This window comes from Myotis nattereri, assembly GCF_964212035.1.
Source record: "Myotis nattereri genome assembly, chromosome: 16".
Lineage (NCBI taxonomy): Eukaryota > Metazoa > Chordata > Mammalia > Chiroptera > Vespertilionidae > Myotis > Myotis nattereri.
Window position 1 is genome coordinate 26,041,082 of NC_138091.1, and position 22,149 is coordinate 26,063,230.

At 56.9% G+C, this 22,149-nt stretch overlaps 1 protein-coding gene across 1 annotated transcript in view; it reads left to right on the forward strand.

Moving 5' to 3' along the window:
- The window catches only part of RAB11FIP4 (RAB11 family interacting protein 4), a gene marked incomplete at its 5' end in the record, with an annotated part of 94,543 nt that extends 72,779 nt beyond the window's left edge, over positions 1 to 21,764 (forward strand). The window contains 13 exons of the mRNA XM_081110127.1: positions 3,888 to 4,117; positions 6,586 to 6,780; positions 7,341 to 7,475; positions 7,771 to 7,806; positions 8,892 to 8,991; positions 9,223 to 9,326; positions 10,480 to 10,620; positions 12,430 to 12,511; positions 12,970 to 13,107; positions 13,181 to 13,339; positions 14,749 to 14,892; positions 15,971 to 16,251; positions 20,714 to 21,764. Of these exons, the coding sequence (XP_080966253.1) occupies positions 3,888 to 4,117; positions 6,586 to 6,780; positions 7,341 to 7,475; positions 7,771 to 7,806; positions 8,892 to 8,991; positions 9,223 to 9,326; positions 10,480 to 10,620; positions 12,430 to 12,511; positions 12,970 to 13,107; positions 13,181 to 13,339; positions 14,749 to 14,892; positions 15,971 to 16,087 (1,581 nt within the window). The 3' untranslated portion in view covers positions 16,088 to 16,251; positions 20,714 to 21,764. The remainder of the gene's footprint in view (positions 1 to 3,887; positions 4,118 to 6,585; positions 6,781 to 7,340; positions 7,476 to 7,770; positions 7,807 to 8,891; positions 8,992 to 9,222; positions 9,327 to 10,479; positions 10,621 to 12,429; positions 12,512 to 12,969; positions 13,108 to 13,180; positions 13,340 to 14,748; positions 14,893 to 15,970; positions 16,252 to 20,713) is intronic.
- Positions 21,765 to 22,149: the final 385 nt, after the last annotated feature.

Below are 22,149 nucleotides of genomic sequence, written 5' to 3' on the forward strand. Positions count from 1 at the left end.
ACACACACCACCCAACACACACACACAACACACACACACACACACAACACACACAACACACACACACAACCCCCCCCACACACAACACATACACACACAACACATACACACACACCACCCCCCACACAATCACCCAACACACACACACACACACACGCCACCCCCCACACACACACCACAACACACACCACCCAATACACACACACACACACACACACACAACCCCCCCCCACACACACACAACACACACACACACACACACACACACACACACACACACACCACCAGGGGCTGCCGCAGCCCAGGCTCCCTCTGCCTGGAATTGACCTTGGGTTTGTCCGGGAACTCCTGGAATCTTGTAGCTTCAGTAGAATTTGCGTCACCACCGCCAGGTGGATTAATCTTTAGCTCCTGCACATTCCCCAAAGATCTCCTTCTTCCTGGAAGTACGTGTGGCCTGGGAGCTCACGCTGGGCCCCAGCAGCCAGGACCAGCCAGGACGCTTGGCCGGAGGGTGACCTAGCTCTCGGGAAGCCCGAGCAAGTCCCAGTCCTAGAAACCCTGCGAGGACATTTTTATTACGGACGAGTTCAGATAAAACTGAAAACCATAAAAGAAAGAAACAGGCTAAGAAGGGTTTCTAGTGTGACTGGGTTCTGCCGGCCAGTGCGTGGTGGCTCCGGCTGGGCTGAGAGTTTGCCTCCCGGCACCTTCCTGCCGCTGCCCCTGCTCTGCCTCCCTGCCCGCGGGGTGGGCGTCGGAGCAGGCTGTCCCCAACCCCAGCAGCACCCTTGCAGGCCCAGCGCTGCCCCCAAGCCCTTCCCCAGAGGCCCCAGAATGGGAGCTGGGCCAGAGCCCAGGCCCTCGGGGAGGACAACAGGTGACAGGGTTGCTTTGGTCCAGGACGAATGCCAAAGCGCTACCCTCCCAGACTAATCGGGGTGCAGTTAGTTAATTTCCTTCTAGCCGTCCTTATATTATTTGAATGGAGGGAAAAACTACCAGAAGTGGTTTTGAATTTAAAATTTCCACTGGCCTCCGGCAAACAATTGTGGGTTGAATGAAAAGGGTGATAGTGTAGGGAGCAGCTAACTTTAAAGGAAAAGGCTGGCATGATGAGAGAGAAAGAGAGAGAGGAAGTGAGGAGTGACACTATGGGGTGTCATCCTTTTCCACCCACTCCTCCCACTCTTGTGGGAATGAGCCCCCCCCCCCAAATCACCCAACACACACACACGCACCTGTGAGGGGCCTGGCGTTGGCAAGGGGAGACTGGCTTTAGGTCTCTGAGGCTGGGAAGTTCCAGGGTAGCCCCTCCCCTGCCACTTGAGCCTCATCTGCCCATGTCAGATGGAGACCATGAGTCCTTAATCTCTGCTCTGTACACCTCCCAGCGCTCTCTGGGGCTGTAGTGAGAGGTGGGTGGGGAGTTTGTGAGACGGACATATACAGGAGGCTTTGTCAGGTGTGTGGGGCCAGGCAGATAAGGACTCTGCTCAGTCACAGGGTAAAAATACGCCTCAGGAGGTGGCGGTCTTGTGGGAGGGAGGGACCCCTGTGGGCATCTATCCTTTCTGTTGCCCCACCTGTGGCTGAGACAGGGCCACTCTGGTTGGGACCGTGGGTGAGCTGCCCGGATTGGTTCGCTTGTGGGATATCAGGTACCAGGTACCTGTGTGTGGTGTGGGGTGTCTCCGGGCACAGTGCCCGGCAGAAACTCAGCCTCTGGGTCTGGGTATCCAGTGAGGTCAACAGGAGTTGTCCCGAGGCCAAGCCGGTCACCTGAGCACGGATGCTGGTCTCACTTGGCGCCTGCCTGCCGTCCCCGGGGACCCCTGCTGGCACGGTGCTGTGGGAGAGTGGGTGTTGGTGACGCACAGTCCAGTCCCAGCCCTGCCACTAACTCCCGAGGCTCCAGGCGAGTCCCCACCTACACAGCGCGGGAGAGGAGACCCAACTCACAGGGCTGTGAAGACCGAAGGAAACGCCCATTTGTAAAGTGCTGAGTGCTCCTGTGAGCCACAAAGCTGGGTTCCTAGCTGTGCTAGCCCCCCTGCCGGGCCCGGGAAGGGGAAAGCTCGCAGGCACGTTGCCCCTGCAGAAGCCCCAGCTCTCCTCGGAGGGCTGTCTCCTCCTGCTTTCTCCCCAGGCGTCCACACACTGACTCGGGGAGTTTCCTGTGGGGACAGGAAGTGGGCACGTGCAGCTGCAGCAATAGGGCTTCACAATTAGTAATCTGCCCTGTGATGTGTGTTCTCATGGTCACCATGAGGTTTGAAAGCCCATGAAGTGTGGGTTGCACCAGTGGTAAAGGGAACCAAGCCTGTGGCTGAGGCAGGTGGGGACCTCGGAGGCAGGCCGAGGACTTTTGGCAGGTGACTCTCTGAGCCGTGATGTCCTCATTAGTAGAACGGAGATAAGAATCCTGAAGAGGTGTCACGGAGCCCAAATGGGGTAATATATCAGCTCTCCGCACAGACTCGGTGGCTGCCCATAAATGTGAGTTCCTCCTGGGATGCAGGTCGGGCTTGCAGGGGAGGAGCTGGCGTAGGACAGGATCTGAGGAAGTTGGGAGCCACGTGGGCTTGGAGCAGTGACATCTAGGCAGAAAGGGCTCTGTGAACGCCAGGGGTGATTTTAATTACACAGTCGGGGGCCTGGCTGTCTGATGCTGACTTTATTGGCCCATCTGGTGCTCAGCCAGAGCCTGGCACCGGCAGGAGCCAGGCTCATTAATTAGCATCTCTTAGCCCAGGATGTGTTGGTGGGTCTAGACCCGCAGGAGCCTGCGCACCACTGGCTGCACACATCTGGGCGGGCACAGCACGCCTGTCACTGGCCTTCCTCAGATGTCCCTGATCCTTGTCTGAGGAGCCGCCGGGAGGCTTCCCACAGCCCTTCGGCTGTTAACCCTCCTTGCAGTTCTGGGGCTGCCGGGAGCACCTTTCCTGAGGGGCCGTGCCAGCCCGAGCCAAGGAGCCCGCTTAAGAACCTTGGAGCAGGTGGAAGCAGTGCCACCTGGGAGGTACCCACCTCCTCAGAGACAAAGTGGCCCCAGGAAAAGGTTTGCAGAGAGCTGTTCCTCAGACCAGAGTGAGCTCTGCATCAGATCAGACCCCTTCTCCTAGAAGATGATTTAAACAAAAGCGTCAGGCAAATCGTGCGCCAACATTGCGCCGGGCAGCATGCTAGGCGCCGGGGACCAGCCCAGAGCGCAGAATGGAGAGCCTGGTGTTCTTGCTCCTGCGTGGCTGTGGCAGGGCCAAGGAGACCGTGCCCCCCAGGCTGGCATCGCATCCTGTGACTGGGGTGTATTCTTCGAGGCCCACTGTGACACAGCGCTCCTATAAGACTTCACTGCCACCCCCAACTTACAGGGAGGTCCCGAGAGGTTATGGGAAGTGCCCAGCGTCGTGGCGGGTGTCATGCTGCACGCACGTCCCTGTGCTGGGTGACAAGCTCTGCAGGTCAGGGTCCTTGTTCTTGGTGACCATTCATTGGGGCTGTGCCCTGAGCTCCATCACCACGAAGCCTTCTCCCAAGCTATTTGGCCTCCTGTGCAGCCTTTGTGACGGGGATCGTGACGAGCTGCCCGGGTGCCTTGAACCGTGGCCGGCCTGGCTGTGGCCCTCCTCCATGGGTGGCTGTCCCTGGGCTTTGACTTCTCACTGGGCTCTCGTGAGGCGGGCAGTGTGAGAGGCCCCGAGGTGAATCACCTGGCAGGCGCGCTCATACCTGGAGCCTCAGGGTCCCTGCGTGCCGTTGCCGCTGTCATTAGGTGGGGCGCCTGGGCTTCATAATTAGTAACGTGTCCTTGCCATCTGATGACCGGTGCTGAGCCCTAGGGAGCCACCCTCACTCACTCCGTGTGTCTCTGTCCTTTCCAGGGCAGCGAGGTGCCAGGCCCCACCTTTGCTGATGGCGAGGTCCTCCCCAGGGAGCCCGGCTTCTTTCCTGAGGATGAGGAGGAGGCTATGACACTGGCCCCGCCCGAGGGCCCCCCCGAGTCAGACATGGACAGCCCCATGGAGAGCACCCAGAGCCTGGAGGGGCCTGTCGGGAGCCCTGCCGAGGAGAAGGACGGGGGTCTCGGGGGCCTGCTCCTGCCTGAGGACAAGTGAGTGAAAGCTGTCTGCAACCCCATGCGTGACCCCTGGGCCCGGAGGTGGGTTCCCAGGGGACCTCCCGGAAGCAAACGACATACACTTAGGGTTCACATCCCAGGCATACGTTTCATGGGTGTTTGTAAATAGCAAAACTTCCAAGCAATCTAAAGGCTTAACAACAGTGCCAGTTCCAGAATTTTAGGCAACCGTGTAAAGTCAAGCTTCACTACTTAATGATATGGGATATCTGATCTCAATTAGTTTTTAAAAAAGGCAAGATACAGGATGTCAATGAGGTATGATCTTAGTTTTATTTAAAAAAATATATATGTACTAGTATATAAAAATATTTATATATATAAATGCCTAGGAAAAATGATTCCAGAAAATTAGCAGTTCTTTCAGGATGAGATTATTAATGGCTTTAATTACCTCCCATCTACTGGGCTATATATTCTGTATTTTCTTTATTGCTCATGTGTTCTCATATCCAGAATTATTATTTTAAAATGACGTTAGGACCTAGTGACTTCCCACTGGGGCAGTGTTGTTTTTAGTTGGTGTCAGCAGGGGGTCCCTCTCCTTCCAGCCCTCACTCTGTCCCTGGAGAGATGATACGTGTTTGTGGGGTGATGGGCAGCAGCCGCCCTCAGAGCCGAGGCCGTGACAGTTGGGAGCTGGTATCTCATGTGTCAGGAGGAGGTAATGGTCACAGCTGACCCTGAGATTGGAGAGGCGGGGAGGGGTTCCTGTATCGATCAAACCATATGAAACTGTCCATTTTTAATAACTTTCACCTTTTAAAAAGCAACTTCATATGGTTCAACCTAATGTATTTCCTCAGCACAGGAGTTCTCAAACTTGGGGGCTCTGGGAGTTCTCGAGGGGCCTTGTGGAGTTGTTTATCCATGTGCTTCCTGTGACCAACCCAAGGACAGATGGTCACTGACTGCAGACCTGTTGGCCTTTTGGCTAATCATTTGCCACTTGATTGTCTCCATTGATTTTTGAGACCATCAATCACCAGGAGGCAGCCAGCAACAGGTGCCAAAAGTTTTAGTAAAATGTATAGGAGAGCCCTAACTGGTTTGGCTCAGTAGATAGAGCGTCAGCCTGCGGACTGAAGGGTCCCAGGATCGATTCCGATCAATGGCATGTACCTGGGTTGTGGGCACATCCCCACTGGGAGGTGTGCAGGAGGCAGCTGATCCATGTTTCTCTCTCATCGATGTTTCTAACTCTCTATCCCTCTCCCTTCCTCTCTGTAAAAAAAAAAATAAAAAATCAATAAAATATTTTTAAAAAATGTATAGGAGAAAGAAAGGAGTATGATTAATTCAACCTGAGGTGCTGAGGAACCTGAGGGCAGATAGATAAGGAAATAAATACATCTGGGTGGAGGTACTGGAGACTTGATCTTTAACACCCTGTCATTAACCTGGGAGTCTTAGGTAGAACCTGGGGTTCCTCGGGGGCACAGTTTGAGAACCACTGCCTCAGCCCGCACACACTTGTTTCAGGTTTCCGAGCGTGGAGGCTTGGGAGGTCAGAGAAACCGTAGCTTATGAGTAACAGTACCCAGGGAATACTGCATGATGACTAACGGGAGGAAGGATCTTGGCAGGTGATGAGTTGTGCCTCCCTGTTCTTGGGTTAGGGACAGGGCTCCACCAGCCTGACACTGTACCCGCTGCCCCGTGGGTCACCGAGGTGGGGGAGGGGGGCGCCGGGTTTCTGACTGTGTTTCTTGGAGTTAGGCTCTTTGGGACTAGAAATCCCCTCTGTAAACGGGGAGGAGCATCTCACTGGTAGCCCATTGTTATTTGTTTTAAAACTTCATTTCGATATTAAAGGAGTACAAGCCAATTAAATAGAACTTGGGAAAGTTGGGGACGTGAGAATGGAGGGGAAATAACTAACTTTACTCATAGTCCCACCACCCAAAGTCAAGCTCTGTTACCACTTAAATGTATTCATTTACAACTTTTCCTTATTCTGTATAGACGTTTATCATCTCAATCTTACTATAGCTGGAATTTTATGTACAACTTTAATTAAAACCTAATATTAATTTTTTCATGTTATTGCCATTATTTTTAATAAACCTTTCAACAATGATTTGATAGACCATAATTTAATAAGCTAACTTACTTATATGTATTATAATTTAATATAAAGTGTGATGTAAAAAGAGGAAAAAAAAGAAAACAAAAAAGTGTAATAATGTAAAGTAGCTGAATGTGGACCATTGGGTTATAAGCAATTTTTGCTGCAGGGTTTGACTATCTCTCGGGCAGAAACAGTTTCTATGGTGGGATGTTTCCCTTGGATAAGGTCCTAAAAGTGTACTTAGCATATCACCAGGCACAAACCTAATCAGGCCCCTGGCATCTGTCGTACCAGTGGACCTGCTGGTAGGACTGGTAGCTTTCCGACCCCAGGCTGTGGCCTCTAACGGGCAACCCTTCTCTGACACCAGGTCCCTGGGCCACACTCCATCCATGACGACTTCAGACCTCTCCACACACTCCACCACCTCGCTCATCAGCAACGAGGAGCAGTTTGAAGACTATGGGGAGGGAGACGATGTGGACTGTGCTCCCAGCAGCCCCTGCCCCGACGACGAGACCAGGACCAACGTCTACTCGGACCTGGGGTCTTCAGTGTCTTCCAGGTGGCCCCTCGGTCTGGGATGGTGTTTGGGGTCCAGGAAAAGTGGCAGAACCAACCCAGCCGCATCCCCGGGGGGTTCAGCAGGCAGAGTCCTGAGCTACATGGGTTCTGCTCCTGGGGGTTGAGGGGGTTGCATTTGCTCCTGATGGGGCGTCTGGAATTCCTTCTCTCTCCTTCCATCTTGGGGAAGAAATAGAATTAACCAGCCTGGGAGTCTGCAGACTCGGGGGTCTTTGTTGTCTTGTTTTCTAGAACCTCATTGTTGAAGCGTTTTCCCAGGTGGCATACGTACACCTTCCGCACACCTGAGTCATTGATTACTCTAACTCTAGCGCCCTCAGTTGCCTTATCTATGAAATGGGTACAATTCATTGGCTGTTTCTATTTGAGAGTTTTGAAGGAGAGGAGACCTGGTGCTGTCCTCCCACTCTCCACCCCCCAACCACACACACACAAGGTTCCCGGGTATTGGGGAACCCAGTACAGTAAGCTCGGCAGGATGCAGTGGGCACCAGACTGGACAGCTGTTAAGAAGGGGTTGCCTTCTCTTTAATGAATCAGTGCAGGGCAGACGCCCCGGAAAATGCGGCACGCGTACAACAGCGACTTGCTGGATGTCTACTGCTCTCAGTGCTGCAAGAAAATCAACCTTCTGAATGACTTGGAAGCCCGACTGAAAAACCTGAAGGCCAACAGGTGAGGCCCGGGCCCAGCATGGGGGCAGGTGGCGGGGGTGGGAGAGGTGGGGGCAGGAGGGGAAGCAGCAGGCAGGTGAGAGCACTCTCAGAATGGGATTGATCCTCGGGGCCTGGGTTTTTTTGCAGCAGGAAAATCCGGGTGCTGCCTCTCAGGACCGAGCTGATCGGGGAGATCCCTGCGCTGGGCTGGGAAAAGCTTGGCTCACACTTCCGTGTCCTGCAGCCAGGGCGGAAGGGGCAGCCCAGAGCCCCGCTGTTCATTGACCACGTCTCCCCTCTCTCTTTCTCTGTAGCCCCAACCGAAAGATCTCCAGCACGGCTTTTGGACGGTAAGCCCCCTCCCTCCCCCCACCCCAAGGGAGGACAGGTTGAATGCTGTCCCTGCTGCCAGGGCGGCCAGCTCCATGCCAGCAGCCCCGACCCTGGCGGTGCCCTGCACCCTGTGTGTGGCTGAATGAGCAGAGAGAACTCGGCGTGCCAGGCAGCGCAGGCAGAGCCACCAGAGGACACACTCCTGAGAAAGAAGGGCCAGCCCCTCCCCATCTCCATGCCTTGTCCTCTCTGGCAGAGTCAGCCTCAGGCAGCACAGCGCCCCTCGCTGTCAGTGCCTGTCCTGTGCTCTGAGAGGCCGTGGGCTTCCTGCTGGCAGAGGTGGTGGCTTCGCTCCAGGTTAGATCCTGCGGAGCTGATTTCCTGGAACTACCAGGACCCGCTCTGGTTCTCCTACAAACTGGCCCCGGGTCTGCACTCAGGGCTCTGGGAGCTGCCAGCGAGCGCCCAGGCTCCGGCCCAGGAGCCAGGGTGAGACAGCCTCTTGGTAGGGACCCTGGCTGCTGCCTAATAGGGGGAGGTGGGAGCCCTGGGGAGTGGAGCTGGGATTTGCCTCAGGCAAGAGCTACATCTGCCTGCTTCCAGGATTCTAGTCTCACCCACTACACACTGCCAGCACAGTCCGGGTGGTCTTCCTTTGCCCTCCCCACAGGGGCCCCAAAGATATAGCAGGAGCAGCTTGGTGAGGGCACTGGGTCCTGCTTCCTGGTGGCCTCTGGGGCCAGTCCTTCTGCTGGGACCGTGGAGCCAGGCTGGGGGGGGTCGGGGCTTATCCACCAGCTCTGGTCACTTGGCAGCTACTGGCTAGATCTACCCTGTGTGCAAGGGTTCTGACGCAGCAGGAAAGAGCTGGTATGGATTGGCCCCGCATATGGGGTCTGAGGGGCATTGCAGCCGCCTGCCATCCTCTGAGCTGGATGACTTCAGGAGCTCAGAGGTCAGGCAACTCTCCCCCTGGCTGGGTGAGGCCAGCCTCCTTAGAGGGGGTTCTGGCGCACACATCCCGGGGTACTGGGTGCCCCAGTCTGGACCTCAGTCCCCAGACGCCCTCTGCATCCAGACGCGCTTCCCTCCACCCCTGCAGGCAGCTCATGCACAGCAGCAACTTCAGCAGCAGCAACGGCAGCACCGAGGACCTGTTCCGGGACAGCATTGACTCCTGTGACAACGACATCACGGAGAAGGTGGGCCCTGCTCCCTGGGGGCAGCAGGGAGCACCCCGGGATGCTCTCTGGGAGCTTTTACCTCCTGATCACGTGGGCACATCCATCCCCACCCCATCCTCACTCCCACCAAACATGACTGCTCTTCATACAGTCAGCTGGAGGGCCTGGCCTTCGGTCCCGTGGTTTCTAGGTTCTCAGTCCTGGGGCCTCAGAGGTTTTATCCACCCCCTCCTCTGCCCCCTGTTGTAGGTGAGCTTCCTGGAAAAAAAGGTGACGGAACTGGAGAATGACAGCCTGACCAATGGGGACCTGAAGAGCAAGCTGAAGCAGGAGAACACCCAGCTGGTGCACAGGTCAGGCCGTGGCCTTGGCTCGGGGGTGCTGGCTGTGACTTAGGAACGGAGGGCTGTCCCTGTTGCTGAGGCCCCAAGAGAAGCTAGGGGAGCTCTCAGCTCTGCAGGTCTGAGACGAATCAGCCCCTTGCTCCCTGGCTCTGCCCACGCAGGGTGCCCAGAGGGACAGGTCTTTGGAGACAGGGAGACAGGTAGGAGCCTGACACTGACCCCCCCCAGGTCTGCAGCCCCAGGACATGTCTGAGGCAGGAGCTGGGATCCACTCTCCTGTGTGTGTCTTATAAAGATGAGAGCCTGGCCTCCCTTCCTGGGGACCAGCTCTGCGCAGGGAGAGGCTGGTGTGAGTCGAGGGCCCACACCTGCTGCCGGTGGGGATAGTCCAGCATTGCTCTTCTCTTCTCCAATGGCGGCCCGCTGAACATGGCGTTCCCCAGTGCTGACAGGAGTACGTGGGAGTGCGGGTGCTGCACTTGCTCCTGATTGGAGGTCTGGAATTCCTCAGCGCACAGAGCATTTAGTTGTCTTCCCAGGACAGCCTGAAACTTGTAAACGGATCCCTGCCCAGGCCCTGATCCTCAACCTTGTACTCCCCTCCCAGAAGGTCAGTCTCATAGAGGGACTCTTGCCAGTGACATGTGCCCCAGGTGGAGGGACCGCTGAGGCCCGCGGGACTGGGGTTATAACACCCATAGTGGGGCCTGGCCCTGGCCCAGGTCTGCCATGCTCAGGCCACTAGCCAGGAGTCAGGTGCCCAAAAGCTGAATTATTGACTAAGGGGTCCTGGCAGGAAGGGAGAGAGGGAAAGGAGGAGAGGCCTGAGGGCTGTTTCGTTCAGCTGTGGCGGGGCCTGCGGTCCCTCTCTCTGTCTGCCCGGGAATCCCACCTTCTCAGGCACAGCCTCGCTCCCCTCTGGACCCACTGCCAGGCCTGCGCCTCCATGGCATGCCGGCTGGCACACCTCTCCTTGGGTGCCATAGTGTCCCTAGCTCATCTGTCAGCAAAGCTGCCGGCCCAGGCCTGACAGACACGCCTCCACCTCCCACAGGAGGGGTGTTAGTGACTTGGGGTCCAGGGCTCCCCGTGGCTGCAGCCTGGGTGAGAAGACACAGGCCATGGGAGCTGGCCCTGGACTGGAGTCCGCTCCTCTCTACAGGGTGCACGAGCTGGAGGAGATGGTGAAGGATCAGGAGACCACGGCCGAGCAGGCCCTGGAAGAGGAGGCGCGGCGACACCGAGAGGCCTACGGCAAGCTGGAGAGGGAGCGGAGCACGGAGATCGAGCTGCTGCACACCAGGTGGGCTTTCCCCAGAGCCGCTGCCTCCTGACACCCCCCACGCTCCTGGCACCGCCTGTGGGGCAGCGCTGCCGTCCCCATTTCAGAGACGGGAAAGCAGCCAGAGGGGACGCCTTGTGTCCTCGCAGTTCTACTTTTGATACCTAAACACGTGACATGTTCTCTAGGCGTGTCAAAGAATGTACGTAGCAGAATTGTTCACAGCAGGTAAAACTGGAAACAACACGTGTCTGGGTAAAAAGCCCCCAAACCGGTACTGCCCTGATGCCTGGGCTGAGACTAATGTCCAGGCTTGGAGCTCCCCCTGCTGTCAGATTCTTCACTCACCCTGGGCCCACAAGCCAACGGAAATGGGAAAGCTGGGCTCCGGTAGAGACGTTAGAACCCGAGGCAGGCAGGGAGAGGTACTGACCTGGGATTCGGGGCTGGTCCCATCAGTTCCATGAGCTGGAACGCACTAGGTCACTTCCCTGGGCCTCAGTTTCCTCACCTGTCATCCCTCCCTCCCTCCCTGCCTGAGGGTGGGTGAGCTGATGTACATCAGAACACTGCTGATGGGTGAGGGCTGTGCCGATGTCCCGGTTCTGGGCCACCGTGCAGGGAGGGTGCGTGGGGAGGTGGGCTCCCACCTTGCCCCTCAGGCTGGCAGCGGGTGCTTCCCCGCCTGCAGAGATCAGGCAGGGCCAGAGGGCACTAGTTACTTGGTGCCCCTCCACCCGTCGGCGAGACCTCCTAACTCCCCTGTGCCTGGACCCGCTTTGTTAGCTTTACCACCAGGGGTTCACTCATGTCTCGAAGCTGCTGTTGTGCATCTGTTTCTGGAGGCTGGTCCCTCATTAAGTGGCACTGTTTTCTGTCTGCTTCTGACAGCGGCCAGGGGGGCTGGCCTGGGGAACAGGTGGTGGAGAGGACAGTGAGTGTGGGCCCAAGGCCAAACCACAGAAAGCCAGCTCTCTTGGGAACTGTCTCCTAACCCATGCCCCTTGCACAACTCCAGGGGGCGCTGTGCATATCAAATATGCAGACGGTGCTCCCAGAGCCATGCGGGGTGCTTTGTTCCTCACATCGGCCACCATCTCGAGTTCCCCACGAGGTGTCCGCATCAGAGTGCATGCCTGAATTTCTTTCTGGACTGGCCTGTGGGCCTCTCCTGGAGCAGGTGCGGGAGGCAACCAATCAATGTCTCTCTCACATCAATGCTTTTCTCTCTCTCTTTATCCTTCCTTTCCCATACACTCTCTATGGAAAAATCAGTGGGAAAAATATCTCTGGGTGAGGATTAAAAAGAAACACCACCACCTACCTGGGCACCCGGGCTGTCTCTTCATGGGGTCGCAGCAGGACAGTCCCTGGTGAATGCTAACGTAGAGGATTACGATTATTGGAGCTGATTCCTGTGGATGTCAGGCAGCTGGAGTGAGCTCTCAGAAGGAAGAGCCTGGTGAGATGCTGTGGGGACAGAAACAAGTACGGTCATTGCCTTCACAGTGCGGATTCCAGCAGGAGGGCCCTGTCAGACAACCACAGGACGACTTCCTCTCAGGAGACAAGCATGCCCCTTGTTAGTTTCAGGCCGTAAGGGCGCATGTGAAAAGAATCTTAACGTTCTTATTCACAAACAAGCGAATCAAGAAAAATATAAAAATAATTCCGTGTCTACCATTTTTCCTTGGATGACGGGAAGCTCAAGGCGGTGTTATCGTTTGGAATAATTATTTATATTCTCTCTCTTGCTTTCTGGTACCTTTCCTCCTGCGGGAGCAGAGGATTGCTGCAGATTGCCTGACATCTTCGTCCTTCCCTCCTCAGGGTGCAGCAGTTAGAGGAGGAAAACACAGAGCTCAGGACAACCGTGACTCGGCTCAAGTCGCAAACAGAGAAACTGGACGAGGTGAGCAGCAGGTGCAGCACGTCCCAGGCCTGGACCTGGAGCCAAATGCACAGACAGGCCGCGTGGCCACGCGAGGCCTTTAGTTTCTGAAATTCTAATAAAATTGCCCTAGAAAAAAGGCAGTAAGATATGAATAATGAATTGTTTTCCTATATTTCTGATTTTCTGCAGTGAATATATTTCCTTATACAATAAAACGGAGAAAAGGGTTTCTTTCTAAACGCTCGGCTGCCACCTTCTAGCCGAGTTTCACCTGGCATCACTGAAGGCGGCAGAGGCCTCGGTGTGTCCGCGGTTCTAGGGTCCTAGGGACTGGACGTTTCTGTAGCGGGACTCGGCGGGCTGTCTCGGGGGTGGTCTGGTTGCCCGAGGTGGCTGACACGGACCCTCAGGGGAGCCCTGGGGCACAGTGAGCCCCTCTGGGAACCTTCCTCACTCACCTGGTTCTCCCGGCCCAGGAGCGGCAGCGTATGTCCGACCGGCTGGAGGACACCAGCCTGCGGCTCAAGGATGAGATGGACCTGTACAAGCGCATGATGGACAAGCTGCGGCAGAACCGCCTCGAGTTCCAGAAGGAGCGGGAGGCCACGCAGGAGGTGGGTCCCGGGCCAGAGGGCCCCAGGTTCCCTCCTTGGCCCTGCTCCCACCAACGGCCTCTCCCCCACACAGCTCATCGAGGACTTGCGGAAGGAGCTGGAGCACCTGCAGATGTACAAGCTGGACTGCGAGCGGCCAGGCAGGGGCCGCAGCGCATCCTCCGGCCTGGGCGAGTTCAGCGCCAGGGCCCGCGAGGTGGAGCTGGAGCATGAGATCAAACGACTCAAGCAGGTGCGCCCTGGGAGCCTCAATGCGGCGGGATCAGGTGTCCAAGGCCCTGGGGGTGGGTTCCCACACACTCCTGCCTGCTCCACTGAACAACCTGGCTGTCAGGGCTGCTCGCCCTCATCTCTCAGCTCAGGCAAGGCAGCCACGGCTGAGGGAGGTTTCTGGGGCTTTCCTTGGGATCCAGTAAAAGAAATAGACACCACTCTTCTGTCCTGGGCACGTGGGATGGGGAATGAGACCCCCCGGCCGAATATTAGTGCCTCCCTGTGTGGGGTCTCCCAGCAGACCCATCTCATAAGGTTTCTGGGAGCACTCCTATAATGGAGATCCGTCAGGGGTTGGGGACGAGGGACCAGGAGGGGCAGTGACCAAGTGAGGGAGTGATGGCTGCTGCAGCCCCATCCTTAGCCCGGCTAGGGTGGGAGAGCGCCATACACATTATACCCCGAGTTGGCTCCAGGGCAGCTGATGCTGGTGCTCACCCGCCCATGGCAGTGCTAAACCCAGCTCTTCTCATCCACCAGGGGGCGCTCGGGGTTCCAGGTGTGAGTCCTTAGAACAGTGGTCCTCAACCTTCCTAACGCCGCGACCCTTTAATATAGTTCCTCATGTTGTGGTGACCCCCAGCCATAACATTATTTTCGTTGCTACTTCATAACTGTAATGTTGCTACTGTTATGAATCGTAATGTAAATATCTGATATGCAGGATGTATTTTCATTGTTATAAATTGAACATAAAGCATAGTGATTAATCACAAAAACAATATGTAATTATATATGTGTTTTCCGATGGTCTTAGGCGACCCCTGCGAAAGGGTCGTTCGACCCCTAAAGGGGTCGCGACCCACAGGTTGAGAACCACTGCCTTAGAAGCCTTAGGCAAAAGCTAGAGCGTGGGGCTGGTGATCGGGTCTGGGCAGGGCATGGGCGGGCGGGGTCTGGGGAGCGAGGATGCGCCTGGAGAGAGCTCCCAGAGCAGCACTCCTGAGCCCGGCTGCAGGAGGAGCTGAGGAGAAAGGCCACTGCCAGCCCAGACACCCCAGGGCATCGCTTTTCCTCCCCGAGGGGCCAGTGTTACAGGAGCCACGGGTGGGCAGTGTCCCCACACAGGGCCTCAGGGGCTCCATTCTGGCTCCTGCACCCCCAGGGAGGAAGGGGTGACCTGAAACCAGGCTCTCCGAGCAGGGCTGTGACTTCCCGAGCAGGGCTGTGACTTCTAAGAACCCCTTGACCTCCCAGGACCCAGCCCTTTCCCCCCATCCAAGCCTGGCAGCGGCCACATCATCTATGGGGTCCTGACATGACACCCACCTGAGGGGAGGGTACTGGTGGGAGTCAGGTGACAGTGGATGCAGACAGGTGGGTTCTGGATGCTTCCGGGAGCTGATAGTGCCTTCATCCTCCTCACAGGAGAATCATAAGCTGAGGGATCAGAATGACGACTTGAATGGGCAGATCTTGAGCCTCAGCCTCTACGAAGCAAAGAACCTCTTTGCCACCCAGACCAAAGCACAGTCCTTGGCTTCGGAAATCGACACGGCCTCGCGCGATGAGGTAGCGTGCCCGTTCACTCCTGCTCTCACTTCGGGGCCTGGTCCTCCTCTAGCCCTGCCCCATCCCCACCTGTTGCAACGTCGAGCCCCAGGCTGCCCAGAGCAGGGAAAGCAGACCAGGCCTGGCCCCGGGGAGGCCCCATCTGCAGCAACCCTGAGTGAGGGCAGAGCTGCATGAGGGTTTCATCAGCTTTGATTTCCTGCAGGTGGTGGGAGGAGCTCGGGTTTGGAGCTTGAGTCTTAGCTCAGCCACAAATGTGCTGAAATGGCCAGTTGATTTCATTAACATGTAGCCCAGGGGGTCTGTAACTCCCCTCCTCCAAGCCACTTCTGGAGCACCTGCTGGCAGGATGCCCTCACTTCCTCTTCTGACAACTCGGGGGCTGTCTGAACAGACTGGGAGGCCAGGACACAGGATCACTGAGCCTGTGGAGGGGGAGGGACCCAGGCCTCCAGCACCAAAGCCCCCTCTTCCTGCCCCACCGGGGTACGGTTATAAAAGCTCAAGTCTCTCTCCAAATACTCCGGTTACATTTAAACATGAATCTAAGACAGTCATTGAACCCCTTACCCTGTGCTGGGACCCCTGGCCTCAGAGAGCTCCCAGGTGAGCCGGGGAGATGTAGCATTTCAGTGACATCCCAAAGGACTGTCAGGAATGGACCTGGAGAAGGGCAGGGGCAGTGGCAGGGCCAGGGGTGGCGAGGGGGCCATTCCAGGCTCAAGAAACAGCCTTACAAGTCTTAGGGCCCTGGGGTTTTGGGTGTTCGTCTTGATTATAAATGCCTTTGGCCAGTGTTCTCAGCTTTTACCAAAAACTTACCCATACCTGGGCCCCTCCACAGACCAGTCAAATCAGGATCTCTGAGGGTGGGCCTGGGCATCTGCATGGTTCACTCTCCTTGGGTCTGAGTTGAGCTGGGCTTTAGACTCGTGTCCTGGCACCGAGTGCTGAGGTTGGTCTTGGGGCTGCCTTGCCTGGGTCTCCTGAGCTCTGTCCTTGGGCACTGGCTCCCTGTGAGCCCGGGCACCTGGCTCCGCCCAGGCCGGCCTCTGACCGCCTCTCCCATTACCATCAGCTCATGGAAGCCCTCAAGGAGCAGGAGGAGATCAACTTCCGGCTGCGGCAGTACATGGACAAGATCATCCTCGCCATCCTGGACCATAACCCCTCCATCCTCGAGATCAAACACTGAGACGGGGGCTGGCTGCAGAGCGGCCTCGGGACCCCGGGACCCCAGGACCAAAGGGCAGGCCCTGCCTGAGGATGCAGCCCCAGCCAGGCCCCCACACACACTGAAAATGTATCTCTGGCCACCATGTAATGTGTACTGGTGTGGACGCTGAGCACACAGCGAGGGTGAGCGTGGGGCCGTGGCTGGGGTTGACTCGGCGCCGTTAGCTGTCCATGCACTTCGTGGTCCCTTTGCAGGGGCAGAGTGTCCTGGAGGTTGCGGGGGGCAAGGTCTGCAATCAGGAGTGACTGTAATAACAGGAACTGGAAGCTTGTGTTGCAGAGACTGGATAAAATGATTCTACCTCTGGGGTGAGGATTGAATACTCTAGGGAGACAGCTCTTTCTCCCACCCATGCCTTCTGGGAGCAGGAGCAAAGCTAGGACCTTTCCTGGGAGTTCAACTGTCCAACAGCGGTGTCCTCGTCAGCCTCTGTAGCCACCTTTGAAGTCCAGGTGCTGGAGCTCAGAGAGGAGGAAGTGGCGTTTAGGGGGACGTGAGGAGGGGCCCCCACCAGCCCCCTCCCCGGCCGGCAGCCCCTGCGATGCTTGTGCACCGTGTGTCCAAAGGACTCGGGCTTGCTGCCGAGCCACCTTCATTCTGAGAAGCCTCGTGTTTTTAGCGCCCTCCGTGCCCCTCCCATCGCTGCTGACCTACCTCTCCCTTCCTGTTTTGTTTTGTTTTTGAGACCATGAAAAATAAGCAGCGTTCACTTGGCTGTAACGTGCAGGGATTAAAGGAAGGAGAAGGAGGCTGAGGGACGGGGGTGTTTCAGACAGGTGTTGTCATCGGGCAACCAAAGACGCGGCTTTCGGGGAGGAGCACGCTCGCCTCCCCACCAGGTTCCTTCCGCCGGCTGCATCTGGGAAGAGAAGCCAGGATGGACCGCCGGCCGCTTCTGGGCCTGGCAGTGGGCCTTGCTCACCACCCTGCGTTCTGCGCAGCCTGGTGACAGCAGCCGCGGGCGCGGGTGTTCAGAGTCAGGCCTCTGGGCTGGGCTCAGCTGGGCAGGGAGACCCCGGCATCCCCACTTTTAGGAACACACCTGCGTTCGGTCCTCAGCCGGCAGGAGACGAATGCTGTCCTGGTGGGAGACACAGTTGGGGAAGTTTCAGGGAAACCTTAGTCGTCCGTCCTCGGGGCACGTGTGGGAGTTCACACACATTTTCAATGTGATCTTTTGTTCCCGGCAGCTGGGAGTAGATAGGGTACTTTTCCTTTGAGTTTTCCCAGTGGTTCTCCATTTTATGTGGCCGATTCGTTTCCTCAATCCAAATATATAAACATGGATGGTCTTCATTTCCCCCCTGAAGTTTGCTTTCGTTAGCACTTCTAGTGTACAGGGAAAGTTTGGGCATGTTGTGGAGGGAGTGGAGGGGAGTATGCCGGGAAGGTAGGGTAGTGGCGGGTGAAGAGGGCCCCTGGGGACTTGGGGGTTCCCTGCTCACAGAGGTAAGCTGCGGCCACGACCCACCTTCTTTCCAGTCCTGTCAGCTTTTGCTTTGGTTGGATTGTGTGATTTCTTTTCAAGAATATGTGGGGTTTGTTTCAGGCGGCAAATAACGGGGCTGCGTTGGCTTGATGTAGGAGTTTGGGGCCCCCCACACCAGGAAAACCAGGGCCGGAGTCCGTCCTCCGGAGCTTCTCAACCCGCCGAGGCTCTGAGACGCGGCTCTGAGAAGTGGCGTGGAAGGAAAGCATAGGGAGCCGGTCTCTCGAGAATTTGCTGATAGGACGGAGCCCCAGGAATGAAAGGAAAGGAAAGATAATCTTGACCTGGCTTTGGTCTGGGTTTTACTTGGGAAGGAGTCCCGCAGAGATGTTGGGGGCTTGCCCCAGGGATGGGCATTTTATGTGTAAAACTGTACAAGCTCTTTAGCTGCAGGGAGGTGGGAGGCGGCCCCTGCCCGAGTTGCAGTCACAGGGTGGGAAGGGAGTTCTGCCTTGGGGAAAGGGGCCGGAAAAGCGGTCAGCCCGCAGCGTGCTGCGCCTCCTCCTGCAGGGGGCGCCACAGGTACACTCCCCGAGGAAGCCCCGCGTCTGACAGGCCCTCAGGACCTGGTGCAGGGCGTGGGGCCTCTGGACGAGGGCGGACTTTAACACGAGGCTGAAGTCCATGTAACACACACCTCAAGTTACACCCAGCCTCTGACATCAGCCAGAATACCTCTTATGAAACCTCGTCTGTCCAATTGGCTTTTTCAGATGACACTTTAGAAAAGCTCTTCTGTGCTTGAAAGCTAGCCTGAAAAGGGCGGGGCCTCGGGGTCCCAGCCCCCCAACCCCGGCAGATCCCAGAGCTGCACTGACTCTGGGTCGGCCCCATTCCTGTGTTTCCTCCTCCCTCGTGTGTTCTCAGGTTGAGGGTCCTGCCCTGCTCGCTCAGTACTGGTGAACAGTATCCAGGATGCCCAGTGAAATTTGAATTTCAGGTAAACGACCTAATTTTTAGTAGAAGTATATTCCACGCAATCGTTGGCACATAATTAAAATGGAGAGATTTTTGAAATTCTGATCACAGGCCCAAATCCCCAGAGGTTCTGATTTCATGGGTGTGGGTGTGGCCCAGGCTTCGGACATTTGAAATGCCCCAGGTGATTGTGATTTGCCTGGGTGGCCTGTGTGGGTTTTGGTTTTGGTTCTTGCTGAACCCAGGTAGGAACCAGCACTACCTAGAGCAGCGGTCACGAACCTTTCGGACCTCACGGACCACCAGTGTCCTCGGACGACTGGCTGGTGACCGCTGCCCTAGAGGGGCTTCTGCAGAGACGCCCACTTCATATGACATTTCAAAGCCAGACAGAACTCACGGAACCGGCACGTTAGTTTTACCTACAGAATCTAAGAGAACGGAAGCCCCTTCTATTAGATTCTGTGGGAAGGTATAAGAAATAAAGTTCTAGTACAAAAATATTTTTTTTAACTTTGACGTGGCCAGAGTTAGACAAGATGCTTTATTTTAAATGTGTTAGATCCTTGCTGAATTGTAAGAGGGACCTTTCTTTAGCTTGACTTGACTTCTGACCTGATAAAAACACAAAGCCCGAGGCGAGAACCTTCCCAGGCCCTTGGACCTGAAAGGGTGGTTCTCGGCTCTGGCTGGACATTGGCATCGCCTGGGGGGATTTTTAAAATTCTGCTGACTGGGCTGACAAGTTGGGGTTTAATTGTCCCGGGTGTGGCCCAGGCATCTAGATGTTGGAAGGGCTCCCCAGGTTTTGCTAATGTGCAGCCCGGGGGCTGGGGGCTGGGGCCTGTCCTGGAAGGTTGCTGGCCAGGGCCAGGGAACACGGGAGGAAGTGGCTGTTGGGCTTCTCAATCCAGGTGTTAGATAACAGGGAGTGCACTGCTGGGCGGGTGGTGGGTTTTCCTGAGGTGATTTCCGATGGCAGGAAGTTAGCAGACCCCTTGACCCCAGAATGCCAGGCCAGAAGCCTTCAGGAGCTGGCGAATCCACCTGTTCTCACCAGCCTGCGGGTTAGCCATCTTGAGTGGGCAGGACAGCCTGGTGCCCGCGGTCAGTGGGTGGCAGGAGGGGGAATGGAGGAGGAGGAGCAGGACAGTGTGGCAGGGAGCCGACAAGCAGCCTCAGAAACAGTGGGCTTTGCCTCGGGTTGGTCCCCTGGGTGGGTAAGGGTTGCCCCAGCTCCTCCCTGAGTAGCCAACCCAACACCCGCCCACAATCAGGAGGCTCCAGGTGCTGTGACACCCGGGAGTCTGATTCCTGGCCCAGTCAGGAGGGCACAGTGTGGGCGCTTTTGTTACAGTGAGGGACAGGCCTCCCAGGACTCCTGGGGCCGTGGGTCAGGGAGAAATGAGCCCTCTTTTTGTGCTCTGTGGGTGTGTGTTTACTAGTAATGAATTAGCAAACTTAACCCTAAAAGCTAATTTTAGATGTGATTGGAAACAGAGGAAGTTTTTGGATGGTCACCATTCCAAGGAAATGACTTTGTTGTCCCCGCAGATCTGCAGCGACTCTTTAAAGGCCTGAGGTGGGTGTTAGATTGAGGAGAGGGCCATCCCCTGCTGTCATCTCCAGCCTTTCTTCCTTTGGGACTAGGCAGCCCCTCTAGGGCTGTGATTCAGGCTGCGAGACAGGCATGCTGCTGCGGGGCCTCAGGCTAGGGGGCCAGGCCCTCCCTTCCCTGACCCTGGGACCTCTGGGTCCTGCCCGCCTGCTGTGTGTGCATGAGAGGGCGGGGGGCAGGGGGAGCAGGGCCACGGCTGCCCACCTGCATGGCAGGGCAACTCCAAGGCTGCCCACCTGGGAAAAGAGACCACTTTCTAGAAAGTTGTTTCTAAAAGCGTAAACCCTGGTGAAGTCGATGCGCCATGATTTTGTTGCACCGACCTTGTGCTTCTCTTCCCATTGTGACTGTAACGGGGGGGGGGGGGGGTGGATGTCTGCCCAAGCCCCCCAGGAGGGGTGGCTGGGAGTGGCACCTCCGCAGGATCGAAGTGCTGTTGTCGCAGGAGCCCGAGCCTCCTGCCGGGACCCGCTGTTCTGTGCTGCCCAGGCTGCGTTTTATCTGCATGGTTTGGGGTCATTGTCCTTGTGCCTTTTTCTTCCCCGTCACCCCTGTACAGGACTTTCCACGTTGCCACTGCCCCCTTTTCTACATCCTCTCGTTGCCCCTGGCCCTTCCCGAGCCTGTAAATGTGTACATAGTGTTGCACTTCGTGTCCGCGTGCCTCCACCACGTGCGGCCTGCTCCCCGTGTCCCAGCTCGCCCGCCGCAGGGACCAGGCTCCACTGCCCCTTCGTCACTCAGCCGTGCAGACGTGGTCACTTGTACAGAATTTTCCATGGTGGTCTTAAGCTTGGGGGGCTCGGGCCCACTTAGTCCCTCGTCTAGCCTGCTGCTAGTGTGGAAGCCTCGCACACCAGAAAGGGTGACTTTGTGCAAACTTCTCCCACAAACCTCTCCTGCGTTGGCGTCAATATTTATAAAGTAGAGCGCACCTTCCCAGCCTGGGGCTTCAGCCCGGCAGGGACGTTCCGGGTCTGCCAGCTCCGTGGGCCCCTCGGAGATGCACCCCCCGCCCCCGGGGAAGCCGCTGCCATCTGGTGTCTAGAACAGCTGCGGACAGGGGGGCAGAAGGAAGAGGCTTCTCGCTGCTGCCCCGCCTGCCGTTAACAACTGCCAAGCTCTCCCTCATCTGCTGAAGGTGCTCAGACCCGGGTGCCATTAAATCCCGCACTGACGTCGGGACCAAGGTCAGACCAGGCGTGGCTGCAGACTCCCTCACAGCCGGCTGGCTCCCTTCACCCCACTCTCTCGGCTGGGCCTCTTGGGGGAAAGGGGGCGGGGAGTTCCAATGGAATGAGTTGCACGTGTGGCCTCAGGTCCAAGGGTTGGTTGATGGCTTTGACTCTGTGGGTTCCACCTGAGTCTGTAGCCCCAGGAGCCTCCATCTGTAAGCGGGCTTAGCTCTCAGCCCTCGGGCTCAGTGAGACCCCCGCCTCCAGGCCCCAGGGTGGGGAGAGAGGGGTGAGGCCCCAAGGCTGTGAGCCAGGGTCCCGAGCGCTCTACCCCCAGCCTGCCTCCAGCCAAAGAGCAGGCTCTCAGAGGCGGGCTCCCTCGGGAACTAATGTACAGACTGAGGTGTAAATAAACAGTTTGCTTTTCTTGCCTGACTTAATGGTGAGTTTCTGTGGTGGAGGAGGGAGGGAGGAAGGCGGGGGGCTGGTCCCAGGGCTCCTGGAGATAGACCATCTCCCTACAAAGAGCAGGCCTCACCCCGTGTGCCAGATGCTGGTGCTGTCCTGCAGGGGCTGGGGGTCTCCCTGCAGACTCCTGCTGTAGCCGCCGGCCCCAGTACATGCGTGTGGATCCCAGAGCTCCTCCAACACCACCAGTCCAGGCCCAGGGCTGAGTTTGAAAAGCTCGTCCTCGCTGCAACCACGTTCCCTCTCCCAGCCAGGGCCTCGCAGGATCTCAGCTTGTCCACTTTCCTCCAGGCCAGCCACCGTGACCCTTGGGCACAGGCCAAGTCCCCTACTCAGCCCTGGTTTCCCACTG